The 21,933-nt window shown below is 36.8% G+C and overlaps 2 protein-coding genes across 3 annotated transcripts; one reads left to right on the plus strand and one right to left on the minus strand.

Moving 5' to 3' along the window:
• Positions 1–524: 524 nt before the first annotated feature.
• LOC135625856 (serine/arginine-rich splicing factor SR45-like) lies at positions 525–7,015 on the plus strand. 2 transcript variants are annotated; one of them, XM_065130962.1, is made up of 13 exons: positions 525–793; positions 1,962–2,027; positions 2,513–2,545; positions 2,976–3,064; positions 3,475–3,521; positions 3,604–3,684; positions 3,815–3,980; positions 4,246–4,486; positions 4,565–4,630; positions 5,911–6,027; positions 6,193–6,262; positions 6,384–6,421; positions 6,705–7,015. In XM_065130962.1, exons 1-13 carry the CDS (start codon positions 594–596, stop codon positions 6,766–6,768), a joined length of 1,278 nt encoding a protein of 425 aa, XP_064987034.1. In that variant the 5' UTR covers positions 525–593; the 3' UTR covers positions 6,769–7,015. The 2 variants fall into 2 exon arrangements, with proteins under 2 accessions (XP_064987034.1, XP_064987042.1); XM_065130970.1 differs by lacking the exon at positions 2,513–2,545.
• Positions 7,016–7,277: 262 nt separating this feature from the next.
• LOC103978482 (uncharacterized) lies at positions 7,278–16,164 on the minus strand. The gene is made up of 12 exons (XM_009394287.3): positions 15,772–16,164; positions 14,230–14,351; positions 13,363–13,807; positions 12,956–13,062; positions 12,069–12,882; positions 10,369–10,818; positions 9,782–9,964; positions 9,386–9,613; positions 8,689–8,919; positions 8,525–8,606; positions 8,189–8,375; positions 7,278–8,073 (listed from the first exon to the last, which is right to left on the minus strand). The coding sequence occupies exons 1-12, from the start codon at positions 15,973–15,975 to the stop codon at positions 7,602–7,604; spliced, it is 3,525 nt and encodes a 1,174-aa protein (XP_009392562.2). The 5' UTR covers positions 15,976–16,164; the 3' UTR covers positions 7,278–7,601.
• Positions 16,165–21,933: the final 5,769 nt, after the last annotated feature.

Here is a 21,933-nt window from a genome sequence, read left to right on the forward strand (position 1 = left end):
CCGAGCACCCCGACTCGACCTTTGTGCAGGTGCAAAGCCGAAGGTCCCCGCGGGACGCGAAGGCAAGGAGTTCCTGCCCTGAGGAGACAACGACACCGTTCCAACCACCGCACTCGACCACCTTGGCGGACGCGAAGGCCGTCTCGGGAAGATTCCCATCATTCGGACCCGAACCCAACCACATCGGCCCCGAGGCCACGACTTAAGGTTGTTTACACAAACAAAAATATATAACATGAAGTTTCCAAACATCAATACCTGATATATATAAATTTAGTATAACATCACAAGATCTAACATAATAACCCTCAAAGCCACATAATTGTTATAAGTCTGATACATAAAATAAAAAAAGAAATTTATTGGAATAATTTTTTTAATATCAGCAAAAGCCACATAATTTTTCCCTTATGAGTCCGTTGGATTCGTCGGACCCAATGACTAAATATGAGCAAAACTTGAGGGTATTTTAGTAAACGGAGAAAGATAAATGCACTTTAACGTGTTCGTCTTTCATTGTTGCATCGTTCGGCCGTTCCTCGACCCAAAACCCTACCCTTTCTCTAGGGTTTCCACCGACACCCACCGTACCCATGGCCAAGCCCGGCAGAGCGCGGCCGACGAGCCCGTCGGTGTCGCCGTCGCGATCTTCGTCTCCCTCGCGCTCCTTCTCCGGCTCGGATTCCCCGTCGCGCTCCCGCTCCCGATCCCGTTCCGGGTCACTCTCCTCCTCCTCCTCGCCCTCGCGAAGCGTGAGCTCGCGAAGCCGGTCCCCTCCCCCGCAGAGAAAGAGGTGAGTCGGTCACGTTAAATCTGTGCCCGAAACATCGCTTTGGAGACCCTCCGGGAAGTCCAAACTTTTGAGTCGGGTTTGTTGAGCTAGGAAAATGTGTCTCCGCTCGACCTTTATTTACTCTGTTCTCCATGTGTTCTTTCGTGCATGTGGTACTCTGGAGTAACAAAATCTGACGACAATTGATCACCTTTGAATTACTATTTGTTGATTTAAATATATTTGTCTTTTTTTCTTGGTGGGTGGTTTGTTGGGATCTGCATATTATCTCTGTTTGCATAAGAGTGGTTGTCTTTGTTTCCTGCTCAGCACAAAAATGCTGGTAGATATGCTGAGTCGTCTAGCATCACCTGAATCGATTAGTTGTTAGAGATATTAATCCTTACTTGTGCTCCCGCACGTATTGATTGATTCCTATCAGACTGCACGTATGCTTGTCCATCGAGCCCTCCCTCTGTGCTTTTGGCACTATTAGGGCTTTTTGGGCATCCAATAGTACCATGAAAGTCCATCTGATTTCTTGTGGGACTTTTGTGCATTTGGCCATGTCGAATCCACTAGTCAAATGCAGTTTTAGTTTTATCAGTCTTACAATGCAATCAACATAGGTATTCAAAGCGATGAGCTTGCTACCATGTCAGAGTTGCTTCAGTGTGTTTATCTTACAAAAGTTAAAATACGGATTTCAGGTATATAATAAAAATATTACACTATAGTGGACATACAATCTAGGTCTAGGGGATGTTGAATATATTTGCATGGATCTAACCTAGATATGCACAAATATTTTTTAGATTTATACTAATCTAGCTTATGTCTTCACCAACCAGAAATAATGGCCTATGCAGACCGATCCAACATAAATTATAAATTTTGCTTTTATATGACAACATAGTAGATTGGTGCTACAAAACATGTTTTTGGTAACGCTTTCATGCATTTCCTCCTGTTTCTTCCTCAATGAGGTATGCTTAGACATAAATAGATTCACCTTTAATATCTGTCCAATACGCTTTTGATGTTATTGAATGATTCTTTTGTTTAGTGATGATAAATTTACAGCAATGTGTTCACTAGTTTACTTTCTTGTATGTATCTTATCCATTTTGTCAAAGACTGTCAATTTCTCTGAAACAAGTTATCTCATGCATGATGATTGTCCACTCAGTCCGCCTCTAACTGGTAGAAGAGCTCATTCGCCAACACCACCGCCTAAAAAAGCTTCACCAGAGAGGTATGGTTATATTTAAAATGTGTTCTGATCCTTGTTATGCACGCCAAGTAAACTCTGTGAATGCTTTGAAGAATTGGTCAATCAAAATAAGGAGGATCCATATTGCTGACCCCTGAATTCCTAAAAAATCATGGATTGGTTATAAGAACCAGCCAATATATTATAGCTAGTTCTAGTTGATTGCTGTTGGTGATGATCCTAGCTCTGCCCAATCTGAACTGATCCTATTAAATTCTTACCTAGAACCTTGATTTTATCGACTACATGCTTTACACTCATTGTACTTTTCTTTCAATTGTTATGTAAACAGTAACATAGAGCATCTCTTCAATTTCTTTGTTGAATAATTTCTTTCCCTTGCAGGTACATAGCAATGCTCAGTCGTTCTTATATTGTTGCTTTAAAGTTTTTTATAATGTTTCTGTAAAAGGGATGTTTTAAATGGTGAAATTCACTGTGATTAATGAGAACTGTGGCGAGTTTAGAACCTGGAATTTGTTGTGGAGCATCCTAACAAGGTAGGCAGGTTTAGTATAAATTGAACAAGATAGTTATTCTGGTTAAACTTTTTTTTTTTGGTTTTCCATAATTTTCAAGTAGTTTCTAAACATAAAAAAGAATGCCACGATTTACACATTGAATAGGATCTATGCAAAACACCATGACCAAGACAATTAGTTGCTTGGCCTAACAAGCGGAATACCCAAGCAGTGAACAATACAATTAAAAAATAATTCAAAGGATGATGATTTTGCAAAGATAGAGAAGTTCTTTTAGAAATAGGATAAAGTGGACTCACATAAATATGTAAGCAGAAACAAAATTAAAGCAGAAAAGTAACATTTATCTGTACACTTGATAATTCCTCATGACTCTCATAGAGGTTATTTACTCATTTTCTTCGTGATGGAAAGTAATTTTATATGATGGAATTTGCTTTTGCTTCAGGAAACCATCTCCAGTGTCAGAGTCTGTGGTTCTTCACATTGATCATCTGTCTAGGAATGTTAATGAAGCACATCTTAAAGAAATTTTTGGTAAGTTAATTTCAGCCCCGTTTCATTTGTTTCCAAGAGTGTAGAATTTATATAAATATGTTTTAGCTATGAGTATCCTTTCACTTCTGTGTGCCTGCCACGGGCTATATATAACATTAACGAGGATCCTCTTAGTAGTGAATGAGTATGAAGATCCTTTTACCTGAAATTGATCAGTTTATAAAGCAAGAAAGAAAGTTGATAATTGAATATCAAAATATCCTGTGCTGATATCAGATCTTAATTGAGTTTTGAGCCATTTTAGTTTCTTTGCATATGTTTTTAAGTTCATTTTATTGATTATATAAGTGCTTTCTGTTTTCGTGCATAGGGCTTGCTAATCCATGTTATATATGTTCTTTTCAAGTATGATGGTGGAAAATTGTAATGCCATGCTATTGGCTTTGCAGGCAATTTTGGTGATGTAATTAATGTGGAACTGGCAATGGACCGCCTGGTATGTTAACAATTTCTGGTTGTAACCTATGGACATGGACACTAGTTTTTTCATCTGATCACCTGTTCTACGTGCTGTTTAGGTTAATCTTCCTCGAGGGTATGGGTATGTTGAGTTCAAGAAGAGGGTCGATGCTGAGAAGGCTCTTCTTTACATGGATGGTGTATGTTTCTCATTCCTTTAAATAAAAATGTTGCAAATACATATGGTTCTTAAGCTGAGACCCTCTTGACCCAACTCTAGACACTCAAAGATCCTTTTTCAAACCTGCTTCCTTCATACTTGGATTGCAGGGCCAGATTGATGGATGTGTTGTCCGTGTGAGATTTACATTAACACAACGCCAAAAACCTTCTTCCCCCCCGAAGGCTATACCTGTGGCTCCAAAAAGAGAAGCTCCACTGAGAGATAAAGTTGGTACTAGTGCAGAAAAAGATGTTCCACTGCGTCCTAGAGAGCGTAAGTTAACTTTTCAAATTATTCTTCTTAGCTGTACTTGGACATTCTCTTCTCCAGGAACTTATTATTTTAAGGATCTCTTTTGGGGCTCATGGTGATTTATATGCTTCTTCCACTTTTCCTTTTTGACAATTTGTGACTTATTTTCTTTCATATGAGGACTCCGACTTAAAATGGATGTGTCCAATAGCATGTTGTTTTATTTGTTATTTCTTGTCTTCGAGATTTTGCAAATTTATCTTCTTTTTCTGATTTACTATATTAGCTTCTCCACGGCGGAAACCTCTGTCACCGCCACCGAGGCGATCCCCTCCTCCAAATAGAAGAGTTAGTTCACCCAGACGTCGACCTGATTCCTCTCCTCGTCGTCGTGTGGAGTCTCCCGTACGTCGCCGAGTAGATTCTTCCCCACACCGACGTGGTGAAACACCACCTCGACGAAGAGCAGCATCTCCTCCTAGAAGACGTTCTCCTTCTCCTGCTCGAAGGCACAGGTCACCGGCTCGGTTAGTTAATTTTTTGAAGTTTTCAATGTTTGTATCATGTCAATTGGTATGTTTAATATAATTGGTATATATTTGTAGGATTTCTCCAAGAAGGGGGCGTGGGAGCCCTGTCCGTAAACGATCCCCTATTCCTCCAAGGCGGCGGTAAGTTGTCTTTTATGATAATGTATTGATACTGTGTTTTGCTGTGAATTTAAGCAAAAATTATGAATATGATGTGTCATTCAATGACACTGAAGAAAGACCAATATGATATGCTATTTTTAATCACTGTCACTTGTCATGTTTTGAATTTCTTTCTGAAGTTTATCTGATAAACAGTGATGTCAATCGTCCTTCGATTGTGGAAATGATACTGGAAAATAGTGTTAATCATAATTTGTTGCAGGAATTGACATACCTATATTCTGGAGGATATAGGTGAATGTCTTATGCTGACATTCTTTGCTATTGCTTTCACAGTGTCTTTTGTTCTCAAGCATGGTATTTACGTTTTTTACATTATTTAAGTGGAAGCTCCAGTAAGTTGGCCTGTGAATGGACTCGTCCCTCTATCTGGTTGGAATAGATCTTCACATTTAAGAAGAGCTTTTTTTACCAACAGCTTGACCATCCTTTAGTTACCTTTCTCATAATCAGATGCTCCAATGAAGGTTTATCTGATCATGATCAGATCAACCTTCATTGGAGCATCTGATTATGAGAAAGGAACTCTCAACCAAAATATCTGAAATTGGAGCATCTGATGTTCCAATGAAGGAGCTCTCAACCGTCATTAGAGCATCTGATCATGACATATATCTGAAATTGTAACATATACATATATAGTATATTTTTCATTATCATTGAAAGGAAGTCTCAAGTCTCAACCAAAATATCTTAATAGACACTGGCAGCAGATTTTCCTGATGTCTAAAGTGACACTAACTTGGTGTAACTAGTGCCCGCCCTCTTTCTTCCTAATGAAAAGCTGAGGAAAGTTACTTCAGATTTAGGCAAATCAACTCCAAATCTTTCATCTATCGTCTCCATGCTAATAAGTTTTGACCTCTTCCTAATGAGAAATCCATCTGGATCGTGATTTGTATGATTTAGCATTCAAACTCGATTAACTAAGGTACAGGTTCCCATTTTAGATTTGGTTGAATTACCCCGAACCTGCTTGCCTTGTTTGAAGCAGTGCAACTACCCCGAACCTGCCACTTTTGTGACCCCGTTGCTAGACAAACTTCTTTAAACCTTGCATTTCTCTTTTCATTAAATCTTCTTGTTCTAATAGTCCAGTGAGCTGTTTTTGGAATAAATCAATATAGTACTAAATTTTCTTATTACATCATGATGACATACACTATGATGTCTCGAAGGAACTTACGCTCCATTTGATTATTGTGCTAATTTTCTTAATGAATTTGCTTTCATGTCAGATCACCTCCTAGGCGACCAAGGAGTCCACCGAGGAGGTCACCACCGCCTCGCCGTCGTAGTCGTTCACCGATAAGGAGGCCTCTTCATTCGCGTTCTAGATCAGTTTCTCCTCGCAGGTAACAGCAGTATTGCATTCTGGTTTATCTAGTTCAATTTGGTTCCCCCTTTTCCCTAGTTTTTATAAGCCAAGCTCAAAAGATCTTTTGTCTAATTTTCCATGGTTATTTTTGCATGGCATGCCTGTCTTAAAATTTGTCATTTCTGACCATCTTTGAAAGCAGGGGGCGAGGGCGACCACCAAGGCGTGCAAGTTCTGGTTCATCATATTCTGGTTCTCCCAGTCCTCGCAAGGTAGTTATCTTCAGCATGCTATATGTGCACTTACATGGAGGCACGTTCTTGCATCTTCCTCAATTGCAGATGGTACACATTAGGGAATATTAATATTTATTTTTCTTGTTTTGCCTCCCAGGGAGTTCGCAAGATATCAAGAAATCGCAGTCCTAGAAGGTAATTGTTCGGCTTTTTTTTTATTGAGCACATTTGCATCTCATGATTACATTTAGGTTGAAACACAACATAGTGGTAATGTGTCATGATCGCTGAAAATTGGTTTCAGTGCGAGCTGCGTTGCTTGTGGTACACTTTTTATTTTCCTTCTAGTGGATGCACAATAGATTTGAACTTCACCGAATTGCACTTTCCTCCTCTTAAAGAGTGTAGTTTTACAGATTTGTTTTGAATCGGACACAGTAGAATATTCTCTCGACTTAGTCTTGGATACATCATGCAGACCTGTTAGAGGAAGAAGCACTAGCAACAGTAGGAGCAGTGGCTCCCCTCCTAAAGGTAACTGATTCCCGATGTGACCATATATGGTATCGCAAGGTAACAAGCTGAGACCATCTGCACCAAACGCGAAAAGGATATAGATCTGTCAAGCAACTGAAGTTTTCTCTTCTGAGGATGATTGGTATCTGACTCCATGTAGTTGTTCCTCCAACTGTTGTTAGGTTGACACTGTTTTCGAATATGTAATTACCAATTCCTTTCTGCGTTAGATTTTGTTAAATATTTTGCAAATATGGCTTTTTATTAACCTCACCCATTTGCTCCTCTTTGTTTTTTAAAGGTATTATATGAATGATTCTATCATGTTTCAGATATCCCATTAAAATGTTATCGGACTTATACCATTATCTGACTTAATTCTTCCACATTGATAAAGTAAGTTTAGTGCATGTGCAAAGTTACCAAAAGATATATATAGCCCATAATTTACTTATGATGAGGCCATAATTAAATGATCACAGATGAGAGAAATCCTCTCATAGTAGAGGCGAAATCTGATTTATCGACATCAACATTAAACTGGCAAACCCAAAAACATAAAAGCTTTATATTAAGGGTGGTTACATTAGGGAACAACGTGCATACGACCAAAGGACCTGAAACATGTAATGCATTCGCATTTATCTATGCATCTTTATACAATTATGTACACAACAATGCAGAGTTACTTCCCCCAACACTTTGCAATGTTAAACAGATTAAAGCTAAAAAAGCAGCCCTACGTACGCTAGAGGTTGAATCATGAACACCATATCTTGCAGGTCTTACCCACAGGTTCCAATCAGAAGTGCTTATGCTGATTTCTTACGTACAAGATGCAAACTGAATCACTGAATCTTTACACCAAGACCCTGTACCACGGCCCATGAACTCGGCTGGTGACCATTGCCATTATAACAATCATGTTGCCTGCATTAACCACTTGGTCCAAGAGCATGGCGGCACCAACTCGTCGGAGTGCTGCATCTGCCAGCTTCCGGCCTCGGGCACCACTCCCCCCAAGTACGACTCCTCGTACAGCCAAGTAAATTGACCGTGAGACCTTTGCGAATATGGCATCGTCATTTTGCAGGCTTTTTGTGAGCATTCTTGCCATAATCTCCTTTCTGCTTTGAAGCTTTGTTTCCGGAGAGGAAGTTGAATATGAGCCAGATAAGCTCACCATCATCTCAGTGATCTCTTCAAAACCTACATCAGGTGAATTCTTCAAGAGATCGGAGAGCCCCTCGACTGTTTTTGAAACTACAGATTCCAACTCTGAAGGGGCAACAGATTTTTCGCTGAGGACAACTTGTCGGAGAACCAAAATGCTGCATGCCATGAATAAAGGAGTAACTAACAGATGACAAACGATGACAAACTACGTTTGAACCATTTATTTACTGATGGAGAGCACACCTAGTCTAATCAGATTAGAAAAATCACCTTGTTGCGACAAAAATTATTTGCTGGAGTTGGCTCTGAACAGCTCTCAATCTCAAAACATTAAGCTCAAGAGTTTCAGGAGCCATCTCAGTTGTCAATCCGGCTATTGCACTCGCAAGTTTTAGCAAACCAAGCCGAACCAACTTGTCCACCTTTTCTCCACTGCATTCTGGTAGTTCGTCACCACCTGGCTCGGGAAGCAAGGTCACTATAAATTACTATGGCATTGATGATTATGAACAATCATGCACTGTACATCACTGTTAATTATTCAAATGGCCTAGAACTTGGTCATCTTGAAAGTTATGAAGAAAGAAAATTAACAGAGAATTTTACCTGAAGCATTAAAAAGAACATCATACTGTTTTGATGAGGATGAAAGGCCACCACCTGTACGGAGGGTAGTAATAGGAAGTCCCTAAATTGAAGATGTCCAGCACATTTTGTTAGGCAATTTATTACACATGATATGTGCCAAAGCCAATTTAAGAGAAACTCACATGACTTGCCGATAGAACAGAACAGAGGTCGACGTGCTCGTTCCATTCTTCTTCCAAACTGTCAACAAATGAGGATAACCATCGAGAAGTTTTTGGAAGAGAGTTGGCAGCACCAACAGGAGATCCACAGCGGTCCATGAATGCCTTCTGCAAATATTCCAATCCGGCAGATCCCTTGATGATTGGTTCCATCAACTTTATACGGGCAAGACTAACTTCCTTCTTCAGTGTCTGTCAACGGAATGTCTCAATCAAATTTTTGAAAAGTATGACAAATAGTTTATGCAGTGAAATATATTAGTTCAATATTTTTGAAAAATATGACAACATTTAAAGAGTGCACATATTTCAAAAGCCAAGATTCCTCATAAGAACTATCAGAAACCATAGTTTCGTCAGACAAGATCTTCACTCTTGAAATGTTGGTCATTTTCTGCCATTTTAACTAGAGAATCTGCACTGGCATCAAAATAGTTTGAACATTTGAATGCCAATTTAACTAAAGATTATATACAAGTATCACTTTGTTCACATTTATATATGTATCATCCACGAAATCCACGACTCTGAAAAGACAATTATAATTATCCATGTTTCAATATAAAATCGAATCAATTAAGTTGGTGAAAGCACAATAATAATCATTTTCATCTAGTATATCCACAAAAGTACTTTGATGAATGACATAGGATCTGACCTGTATTTGCTCCAAAACAAAGCGCAGACCCTTGATTGCGGCAATAACAAAAAGGTTGTTCTGTTTGTCATTAGATCGAGCAATATCTTCCAAACTATTTAACAACTTCTGGTGGTCCTTTCTCATGTCATCTTCACTTGCAGGAGTAGATAATTTCCGAAGCATGGTCAGCACAAACTCTAAAATATTTCCAAGATAATGTATGTCATGAGAGCCTGACTCAAGGACCTTTCACCAAAATTAACAAGGAAAGTATGAGCTTGAAGTTGGAAATCAAGGCCAAGGGATTAAAAAGTATATTGGATCAATATGTGTGACATATTATAAAAAATGTCAGGGACAAAAAGAAACACTAACACCATAGAGACTTTACAATCTAGTAGATCATAGATTTACCTGGGAGAGAATGTCAAGATCAATACTATTGAGAATATCTTGCTTCCAACTCTGTGGAGCCAATTCACATAATTCATCCCGTACTTCCTTGACAAGACCCAGTATTCTACTGTAATCAGGTCTGTCTTCCTTTAGAGAATCCAATATTCCATCCCAAAATGCCTTCTCCATCGTCTCTTTAACCTACCAGGCAGACAAAACATGAAAAGAAATCTGTTAATGGCCCCTTGAATAAAAAACCTAATACAACAAGGATCAACCTCAAGAGAACAGTAGACCAGCCATGTGCAATAAATTTATTCACATGAGCCAGTGACTCGGAAAAAAAACAAGAGAAAAAAATTGCCCAATCATGCATCACCAATCATCCTCAAAAGACATCATCAATCTGAAAATTAAACCCTCTATACGAGTAGGTCTAAAAGATTATCAAACAATGGAGCATAAAATATGAACATTCATGCCTAAAGCATCTGATGTCAAAATGGTCTTACTGATTCTTTTCTCATGCATTATGGCATGGCTCATATAAAAAAAAAAAATGTTTTGAGCGCCACCTGTATGTTTGGGGAAAGAAGTCCAATTACCTGGATACCAATCTCTTCAGCTTTGAGGTCAAGATTATCAGCAATATTTCCATTGCCCCAATGCATTATCTCATTGACAAGCAGTTCATTTTCCGTGGGCGACTGTGTGACCGTTCTGAAACTTGACTGAACATCTACATTTTGAATTTCTGCACCAACCGTAGGCTGAGCGGAAGATGAAGCACCGAACAGAGAACGAACAACATGATTGGATCTCCCTTTAATATCAACACTCTGCTCATGAGGCACAGAGACCACATTTTTTCCTGAAGTGTCGGGTGCTGAAGGTGATGAAATATGAGCAACAGATGTTGCCAAAGGGCTACCGTTCTCTTTTGCTTCAAAGAATTTGGATCGTGTATCTGATAAAGCACATTCCATTCGTTCAATTCCAGCATTGCCACCTAGGTGTTGCACTTTCTCCCTCAGAAGTTTCTGGTCTTCAATAACCTACATCAAAACACCCTTAGGATATTCATGACACAAACGTAAAAGAAAGAACATGATGGTAGCCATCAACCTTTCAATCTGATGAACAAAATATTACAAATATTTGTAATTTCGAGGTGCTAAATTATTCTACCATTAATCAACATTTGTGAAGCAGTTAACTCCTTTACGCTAATGAAGTTAGGCATATATACATCTGTGTTTTTGATATGTATCTATTAGTTAAGACCTATAATTTTGTTAATAAGACTCAGAAAATTATGAACTTACTTATTGCAGAAAACATCTGATGGTCTTGTTAGGTTTACCATAGTGATGATTTAACTGTTACTCAGTCTTCTAAAAAGTCAAAAAGAACTCTTGGATTTAATTAGTAAAAATTCTTAAGAAGGCAATCCCTCCTTTCTTGCTCTAATTCCATCCTGACAGTTCTGTTTGATAGCGACTACCCATCAAATTCTCTAATTCCAACCCGACCTTTCTTGCTCTTGATTTGCCCAACTTCTCCTCAACTTGGTCCTCTTTTCATTTATCTCTTAATTTCTCTTCATTGTCAATTATTTCCCTTTCCTAGTCATCCTCATTCTCTTTCACCTCTATTATCATTACCCTACTCCCTCTCTCAGTTATGATGACGCTAGCAAGTAAAACATATGGTTGAAGTGTGGGGAGGGTGACAAAGAGAAATGGATAGATGAGGAAGTTGCCTTGCTGTCCTCCTTGGAAAAGAGTAAAAAGAAAAGGAACTATTTTCATTTTGGAAAAATATCAGTGATTTCTCTATGCAGATTGCAATAGTCAGGTGATAACAGTAAACATAAAACACGCCAACAATTCTCCTAATCAACCAGTGGAAGTAAACCACACCAAATTTTTTGATCGGAATATATAATTTAGAAAAGCCTGAGTAGCCTTGTAACATCACAATAAAGGTCTCATGTAATTCTCTCTCAGAATTTTGAAGCCTCCTTCCAAAAGAGCAAAACAACGGTGCTAGCTAAAGATAAAGGCAGAACAACTTCAGAATGTTGGGTTATATGAATTTGTCACTCGTGTTTAACAAACAAAGTCAATGATTAATATAAAAAAAACTTCAACTACTAGATTTTTGTCTGGCTACAAGGACATTTTTGTGCCATCCAACTCTTGTTATGCCCACTTCTTTACAGTAATGGAAAATCATTGTCTCATGCATGTTCCAGTAACATGTTTTCTTAAGAAGAAAAATAATCGGTAAAGATCAGACAAACCTGTTTTTGAATAGCCCTCATATCATGACTAAGATCAACTGTCTGTCCTTCTGCAGTCATCTTGCATGTCTGCATCATCGACAGTTCCAATTGACAAGCAGCTCTCACAAGGTCTTCCTCCAGAGATTTAGCATCTTTCACTTTCCATACCACAAACCTGTAAAGGTAAGAACACCATGCCGTGTCGAATGTTCTCAGCTGGCATCTAAAATTCTGTTCCCGAGGCAAACCGGTAGAGGAGTCTTCATGATGATTCAAAGACAAGGCATCAGGTGATGATTGCCTCGAGGAGTGAGCACTTTTAGGACCATCCAATATGGTATTCACTAACAATTCAAACTCCCGAAGAAAGTTTATAGCTGCCTCCCTCAAGGCAACTTCGCGCTCCCCTTGGCCACTGAGAACAGCATTTGGATGACCTAATATCATGTAAGCACAGAGTATTACTCTGACCGGATACCTTGACATCTTTGTTTCAGAACTTCTAGATTCTCTGACAGCCACTCTTTTTGTTCCACCTCTCTCTCTTGAGGTTCTACCGGATGGGACTTTTCTATTTGGAGAGGCTAGCTGCTTCAGCAGATGATTAATATTTTCGACACTTAAAGGTCCAGATGAAAGTAAGAGTGAGATACGGCTCTCCAACCGATCTAGCAAGGATTTCGCTGTCGCCAGTGTTTTGGATGATTCAATAAGGAGAGCGACTTGTTCGAATGGCATACGTTTAACAGAGTTCTCGTTTAACCCCAAAGCTGCATAAGCTTTAACCAAGGCAAAAGTAGTCCTCCTTGATTTCACAAACTGCCTCCAGCACCTAAATACCCAGTCAACCTTGAGAAGCAAATAAAAATCAGAGACTGCAATTATCAACTAGTAAAAAATATCACCTTGCTAATTTTCTTGAAAGAAAATCTCCATGTCTGATCAAATTGATCCGTGCAGAACCATGAGAGCCACCTCTTTGTTTAAGATACTCTGCCCTTTGTCGCTTTGCCTGAACACCAGTGTAGCTTGTATAAGAACGAGCAACCAAACCTTATAACAGTGACAGAAACTACATAATTGCAAACCATGCATCCCTAATTTTCTCAACAACAGTTTCATATTAATCATTGAGTCCAGCTATAATCTTATAAACCAATTGCAGCCAAAATAAGTCCAATCAGCTATGCCCACTACAAGTTAAAACAGTATCCAGCTATAATCCTACACCAGTAGATAGTATTTAGACTAGAGTGATGAGATTACAATTTTACAAAATATTGAAAAAGAACCGAAAATGACTGGCACATACATTTTGGAGCCGATATTCTAACTGCTCTTTCAATCTTCTCCTTTCAGTTTCTCTTCGATGGTACACAGTTTTGGCTACCCTGCGTGCCTGCACTACTCTAGCATGGGCTCTTTTCTTTTCTGCTTCTAACAATCCCAAACGTTTTTTCTCAGCAGCAGCACGCTTCTGAAAGATTGCAGAGCGCACACACTCTTTATGTTTGTTCTCTCGGATTACCCGTTGCAACAGAGATGATGCAGTTCTCTCGCGAATGGCAGCTCTTCTCTGCATATGAGCCTTAAGAAGGCGCATACGGTTTGCCTCAGCCTGTTGTACACGGGATTCAACTTTTGTACCCAGCTCTTCACGTTCCTTTACAAAACGCATTTCTACACCACTTTTAGCAGCTTGTCGTAGCTCATCCAATCTAGCTAACCGCATCTGCGCCTTTGCCAAAAGGTTCAACCTATCCACTCAAAAAGGAAGAACCAATTTTCAGTTTGGACAAAATGACCAAAAAATGTAATTGCTCCAACTGACAAAACCAAGTAATCTCAACTTTAAACTTTAAGCTTTTAACCGTAGACCACCACAGTGCTTTGGATGCTTCAAATGGCTTTCAAAAACAAGCTAAAGTGGATAGGAAATATAAGGTACAATTTCAGAAAAATTCACAATATGTAGTTGTCAATGGAAGAATGCTAAGTTAACTATAAACAACTTCAAGTTGTACAAATCTAAACAAAAACAAAACATTTTCAATATTTGGAAATAGCGATACGTGCCATTTAATGCTTCATACCAATCTAAACTGTTACAGAAAAATTAGTATTACAGAATAATAGGATTGATAAAACAACCAAAGGTTGAGACTACCAAGAAAATCACCTTTTCTGCTCAGCCGCAAAAAGTTTTGCTTCAATCCGTTGACCAGGATCATCCTCTTGAGATGACCATGAGGGGCTTCTTGGTTTTGGCCTTGCTTTGCTCGATAACAATTCGTGAAATTGCTGCCACACAAAAAACAAACGTCAAAATACACAACAACTATCATGTCACGTAAAAGAAGAAGCCCAATGCAAACCAACACTTTGCTTGCAAATGAAAAAGAAATTTCTACAATTCATAAAACAAAGAAGTGACAATCAGATAAAGGACCTAAGAGTACAAAACCTCCACAAGGAAATGTATGTGCATATAAATTCAACATCAAGAACTAGAAAGAACATGTTTAACAAAAAACAATCTTTTAGGATCCAAATAGATAGAAGGAAATTTATCAAAATTGATAAAAGGCAATTTCTTAAAGGACCACATTGATGCCTTACAATCTAGCAGTAATAAAAATCGCAAAGGAACCATTTATTTCCATAGAAACATACATAAAGGAAAAAAAAAACCAACCATGCATCATGAGCAAATCCGATGTAAAAGATAGGAGAAAGAAAACAAGCAGAAAGTAAGATAGATTACCAGACAATTTTGTGAACATGGAGGAAAGAGAAAAAATTAGCCATACATCATAAGGAAATTCAATGAGTAAGAAAGGAAATTCAATGAGTAAGAAAAAAAGAAGTAAAAGAGAGGTTCAGGCAATTATGTGAATATAAAACAAAAAAAAAGTCATACAAAAGGGACAGCAGAATAAAAAAAAAATCTATTTAAAATTTCCGTAGTGCTACAGTTTTTTTTGTTCTCGGAGTACTACAAGTTATAAATTGGAAAGAGCTACCCCTGCTGACTCGGACAAATAGCAAAAAACACAAAAGTTGTGTAATATAAACAAAATTAGTTGTTAATACCACAGTGTTCTATAGTGAAGAATAAAAAATATGGCAAGGAAAAAGCACCTTTTTTTATAAAAAGAAAATCATTCACATGGAAGTCTTAGGTTCTCGAAGAAAAACTTACGGCAAGTACTTGAAGGAGCTAATAAATCCTGGTATGATAGCAGAAGGACCGAACATCCAAAGATATGACATAATTTGATGGAGGACATAATTGAAACACAACCAACGAACACAAAGAAGAAACAAAATCATTTACCCAAGAAGCATCCAAAGAAGAAAGAACCGAGAAAGAATAAAAACAAAAGAAGACAAGGCTTCCAGATCATTAAAAAGGACCCCCAAAAAAGCCCCATACTTAAAACCTGTAATCAAACTTACTAGAGAAAAGCAAAGCAAAGAAAATAAAACCAAATAATGACTCCAGAACAACGAAAATTTCGATCTTTCGACAAAAGCCGACTTCTGAGCTAGTTTTCTCTGAATTCAACTTCGAAACGACACTGGTATTCAGAGAACCACAGACTCTAAAATCGGAGGGGGAAAAACCCTAAAATTTCATGAAAGAACAAAAAATCGAAGCAACACGTCAACCTAATAACCAAAATACGATAGAAGACACAAATTTTCTCGAATAAACCACCTGTCTTCTGAGGTCGGCATCCCTGAGTTTAGCTTCAATCTCCTCCACGCTCGAGCGGCCGCCGCTGCTCTTGCCCTCAAGGAGCCTCCGGCGTATCCTCCTCGGGATCCTCGCGCGGGATGGCGACGTGTCCCCATCGGTGAAGTCGATCGCCACCGCCGCAGGCCTTGCCTCCGGTGACTCCACCGCCCCGCACGAATCCATCGGCCTACCACGGTCGCTCCACAAACCCTCCACGAAGGAATCGGCCAAGTAGAGACTCCTCCGACCAAACCCGAAGAAGAATGGGAATGGGAAGGTATCGATCGAGATCAATTCGACGAAGGATCACACGTTTCCTTTTGAGTTCGCCTCGCCTCTCTTCTCTCCGGTCGCTTTATAAAGGGATGGCTTCTTTTTGAGGGAACGAGACCTTTTCCTTTCCTCGGCACCCTCATTCTTACCCACATTTCAGTTGGAAGATTAAATCGTTCGCGTCACCTGTGGGCCGCCTGAGACGACGGGTAACGAGTCGGGTGAGAACAATGTGTGGCAAAAGTAATTATAATTGAGTAACTTTATCTTAATTGCTTTTTCTTGACGGAGCAGTTAGTGAACGGCTAACTTAGAAGGCTCATCTAATGCCAGTTGGCGACGTTTTGGACGGAAAAGCCCTTAACATCAGACGGCCACGGCCAAACCCGCACCTACCTCAATTTGTGGCCTAAGCTTCGTGTGGTCAAATCGAACCGAAAAATTAAACCGGATTAAATCTGTATCAAATCAGCTTCGAACAGACTTCATCCAAATCGATTCGTCAATAATTTAATTTTGAAATTTATAAATAATTTCGATTAATCGATTCAGATCGAATTAAATTAATTTTAATTATAAAAATATCAACTAAACTTAAAAATCTCAAAAACAGAACCGATGCTACTTAAAATTTTAATCAAATTAAATGATTACTTTTATTTAGTTCGATTCCATCAATCATTCGGTTGGAACACGAATGGCATTTCGTCGTACAGATTGCAGACCTTAGAAATTATATTTGGTGCGATCGGGAATAAATCGAATAAAAAGAGGACCACTATTCACGAGACTCTCCCAATTGCACTTCGTCGAATGAGTACAAACCTGCGAAGTTGTTTATGAAGATAATTTAAAGCCAAAAAATGGTCCTGAGGAAAGGGGCAAAGACCGAACCATACGTCTCTTCAGCGACCACGTAAATAGCGATGGAATATAGTGTCCCAGCGTGACGTGTAGAAACTACTGGAGCTTTCTTTAAACTTTTCGAGTGAAATATAATAAAAGAAGAAAAAGGATTTATATCAATCTCATCGTCTTCATGGCGTGGAAACGACGAGACGACGGCTCTATGTAACCGCGTTCGGTTGCGGAGGATCGAGTGTTTGCTTCCCTCGAAGCGCGCCAACGCCGACCCCTTTGACGCGGCGGTCGACAGCGACGAAACCAAAGAGTACACGCCGGTTCTCCAATCGCGGACGCCTCTTTCCCGCAGCAAATCCTTCCCTTTCGGGCCTGCGAGGAGAGCAGAATTACCAAATCGGGCCTACGAGGAGAACAGAATTACTTCCCGTCTTCGTCGACGGTTCCAAAGACGGGCCGGGATATCCTGTTCCGTTCAAAACAGGGTACGGATTCGTTGTGGCCACCGACGAGGATCGGCCTCGTGGGGCCCGCTGGATGAAACGCTGGCCGTTGGATCCACCGTGAGTTCTTTGGGAAACCAACGGAAGCGCGCCGATGTGGGCGGTTGGACTTTTCGGAGTGGTCAGACCGAGGGCGGGGCCCACTTCGGCCGACGCGTCGAAGGCTTTTTGACGTCTCGTCGTGGAGGCCTAATAAATAAATAACAAAAAAGTATTCCATATACCACGTGGATCTCCGTCTACGCGACGCGTGGCGAAGTAGTATATATATATATATATATATATATATATATATATATATATAAGTTAATTATAAAATGAAAGAAGCTCGAAAGTCCTTGTACAGATCATGGAATGCACGTCTCACACGTTTCTTGATGCATTATCCATGCATGTTTCATGATCTTGAATGGATTTGGCTTATCGGACCTTCTCATTGGACCAATTGAATTGCTTCTCGTATTGGATGACCTCGTTATCTCTTCCTCGACGGCGTCAACCGAGTGCCTTCATCGACCTTTCTAGATGCAAAGTTGGAATTGGATTAGATATCGCTGCATTTGCTCATGCTTTTTTAATTTAAAATATATTTTATATTAAATAGTATAAATGATATTTATACAGATTCGAATTTGAGATCAATAATGTCAATACAATTCCTTATCGATGTTTTGGTAAAGGAGGATGAACAAAAAATAATAATATAATAATTTGTTTGTAGAAGTAAATTTTGCATGTATTGATCCTTCTGGGAATCTATTTTGATGTGAATGAACACTGTCAAATCACATCGTAAAGTTGAATCATCATTTAAATAAGAAAGATGATGTTGATGGCTTTGCTTGTTGGGGAGCAAAAGGCTAAACTGTCTTTGGAGTTGATGGAGAGTAAATGGCATGCCATTTACTCTCAACTCCCAGGTTGACTTATCCTCAACGATAAGATCATTCCGCATTGACCAATTATTGGGAACAAGGAAATTGGAGACAATTATGATGGACTGTTGTCTGCCATTAATGACTTGATGGCTATATGTCTGCCATTTTTACTTGTTATCATTTGAGTTTGTATTTTGTTATTGATTCTTCAATTATTTATTTAGCTTCAAGGTCTTATCCATCGTTATGGTGATTAATTTGGGCAGGTAAGCATTTATGCAGGGCTTTTAACTGTTTGTAGCATTTATTGCAATGCAATGAAGAAATGATGAGATCAGGAATATAGTTGCAGGAAAGGATAATTAGTATAGATAGATAGATAGATAGATATTGTATCTCATATTGCAATGTTGTGGCTGAAATTGTTGCTGTGTTGCCCACCACCAACGGTGTCACATCCTACACTATACCATCATGACAGCATCATAGAGTGTGGAGCTTCGGCTGTGGACCTGCCATGGCCTCTGGATTCCTTGAGGCTGTGGCCATGGGTCGTTCACAGTGTGGCTATCCTCTTGTCCTCTCTTAGATTCCATGTGTTTGTGTGTGTGGATTGAGTTAGAGCACTGGTTGTCAGCCACCACAATGGTCGTTGGTAGAGAAAATTCCGGTGCCTATTTTAATACCCTCCACCTCGTTTGGATAATCTAAATGTTGTTTGTGTTCTTAGATTTTTTTCTAGTTTTTATATATTATCTTTTGGATAATCTAAATGTTATCGATATCAAAGTTACGTATCGATCGTGATCTTAACGATACATAATGTCTTAATCTCTATAATGTCTCTTAGAAAATATTGTTATTGTCGGGTTATCATCATGGATACAATATCATATTTATCGTAGGAGATGTATGATTAATATAACTATATTTACCAAAAAATAATCACTTTATATTTTTAGTTCAAATTATTTCCATTAATCTTTTAAATTGAGTGGTATGGGTAAAAATAAAAATAAAAGAGTGAAGAAAGTAAGTAGAAGCATCGATCAACATATATGTTTAGTGTATTCAATATATGAAAAAGTTCTTTTAAGTTGACTAGCAATGATCTTGGGAGGTCCACATTTTAGCATAAAATAAAATTTGTAATCATGCGAAAAATTTTATGTCAAAATTAAAATTAAATAAAATTAGATATAACAATATTATGATGCATACCTTCTGATTGTTGTTCAGAAGAATAAATCTTATTTTAAAATCATAATGAGTTACTAATGTCATGATGATTCTTTATTTAAAAAATAAAGAAAATATCTCGTTATGATCAATACTAAAATATTTAACCATAAGTCTGATCATTATATTAGGTAATTCAACGAGATCTCAGATACCATTTTGGTTCATCGATTTTAATTATTCTTTTATTGTAGCGTATCATTTTTCAGAATCATTACTTTCATAATTTATAAAAATAATGAGAGATCCTTTTAATTCTTATATTATAATCTGACTTTTGTAGATATACTAAATAATAATCAGAAATAGTAAGTCTTATTTTCCTTTGAGATCTTCTCAAAATATTGATTGTGATTATTCTATAAGTTCATTAGTAACAAATTAAAATTTAAAATTTTCACTCTCATGATTTGTTATAATATAGAAATCTTATATAACCATATTCTCATATGGTAATAAAAACTATACCTCTTTAATTTTTTAGATAAATAATAAAATATATAAAAATAGTCATTAAATTTAATTTCTTTTCATATGATTTGAAGATCATTATCTTTATAGTATATTCTCAAATATATAAATATATCAAATTAAGTTTTGCTACTAGTCCATAACTCAAAATAAGTTAATAAAACTGACTTATTAGAAACTCTATTCAAGATATAAAATAGTTATCCTTAAAGTTTCTCTTCAATTCAAGTATAGAAAATAACTCATCATGCTGATAACCATATCTATAATAGTATGATTTTACCTTTCAGTAATTCAATTTTATTATGGTATATATGATAATTTTAATATTTTATCTAATTATTCTTTGACTTTACTTATGTATACCTAATGGTGTTAATAACCTGAGACCTTGAATAGTTATATCTCAACAGGTAATATATAAGTTTGATAAAATATCTCTCTCTACTAAATAAGAAATATTGAATGATACGTTGATGTAAACATATATAATCTTAGAGAGTTTATGAAACTACGTTTCATTTCAATATTTGATTATAAGATATTTGTAAACTCAATATTTATATTAATTTCGTACAAACTGTCATACAAAATTTTAATATTAACTTTTATAGAATTATAAATATATTAAATTTATAACCATTAAAAGAGAAATAATATCATAATAATTCTAGATAAAGAAACTAAACTTTTAGAATTGTAAGAACATAACATTTATCCTTAAGATTTATCAAATGAACCGTTTGTAAGCAGTACTAACTATTATCACTTTTATTTTAAGATGATTTCCTAGATAATGAATATTTTATATTCTTTTGGTTCTCGTATTAAAATAAGTCTCTATTATTGTTAACATAATTAAAAGCATTAGTATCAATCTACTAAGTATTAAAACATGACTTCTATAATATTTGACTTGAACTTATATTTTTTTCTTTTGAACCAAAACCTTATAGTTTTTTTTCACGTGACATTTCTTATCACAAAAGTAACACTTTATTATGAAGTTTTTCATTTTATAAGTTTATATAACATTTAAAAACTTGAATGATTTACGTTTTAATATTTTCTTTATTTTTACTTACTCCTTAAGTAGTATCCAAAATATTAGGAGTCTTTCCTCATTTAATCTTAATTCCTTTTAAATACATATACTAGTTAGCTTATTAAAAATTTATTTATCCTTAATTTTATTACACTAAATTTTAAATGAGTGAAACTAAGAAGAAAATAGAATTAATAATAAATTATATGAGAAATGACTCAACTACATTCATGTCAAATATTCTTAAGCTTATAACTTTATCGTCATACTAAGTTTTAGTCAATTTTTTTATTAATATGTCAGCCAATGAATTGTTAGTAAATTTAAATTTATTTTTAAAATATTTCAATATATTCGTTGTAGTTTGTAATGAAACCTAAATATTATTATCAATTACTATAAAACTTAATCTTTTAAATTATTTTTTGATTATATATCTCAAGTATTTATTTTATAGAACTTTTAGTAGTAATGTGTATGATTTTTCAAATAGTTTGATCAAGGTCTAATATACATAGTATAAATTGCATATGCTTAAGCAATTTATAACAATTTAATCTAGAAATATAAGGACATTTATACAAATACAATGCTAGAAGTATCATTATAATAAAATAATATTAATACTTTAAATTATTAATAAATATTAAATTATTAATATTATCTATATTTCACTCTTGAATGAAATATTAATATTTATAGTATTAAAACAAAATTATTTATGGATAATTGATATCATCCTTATGGAATAATATTATTGTCTTTAGATATATAACCCTGAACTATAAGGATATCTAAAACAGTATCATCCTACTACATTATATAATTATTCAAAATAGATTCTCCATTGAGATTATTTAAATATCTTAAT

This window comes from Musa acuminata, chromosome BXJ1-3 (genome assembly GCF_036884655.1).
Source record: "Musa acuminata AAA Group cultivar baxijiao chromosome BXJ1-3, Cavendish_Baxijiao_AAA, whole genome shotgun sequence".
In the NCBI taxonomy this organism is placed as follows: Eukaryota; Viridiplantae; Streptophyta; class Magnoliopsida; order Zingiberales; family Musaceae; genus Musa; species Musa acuminata.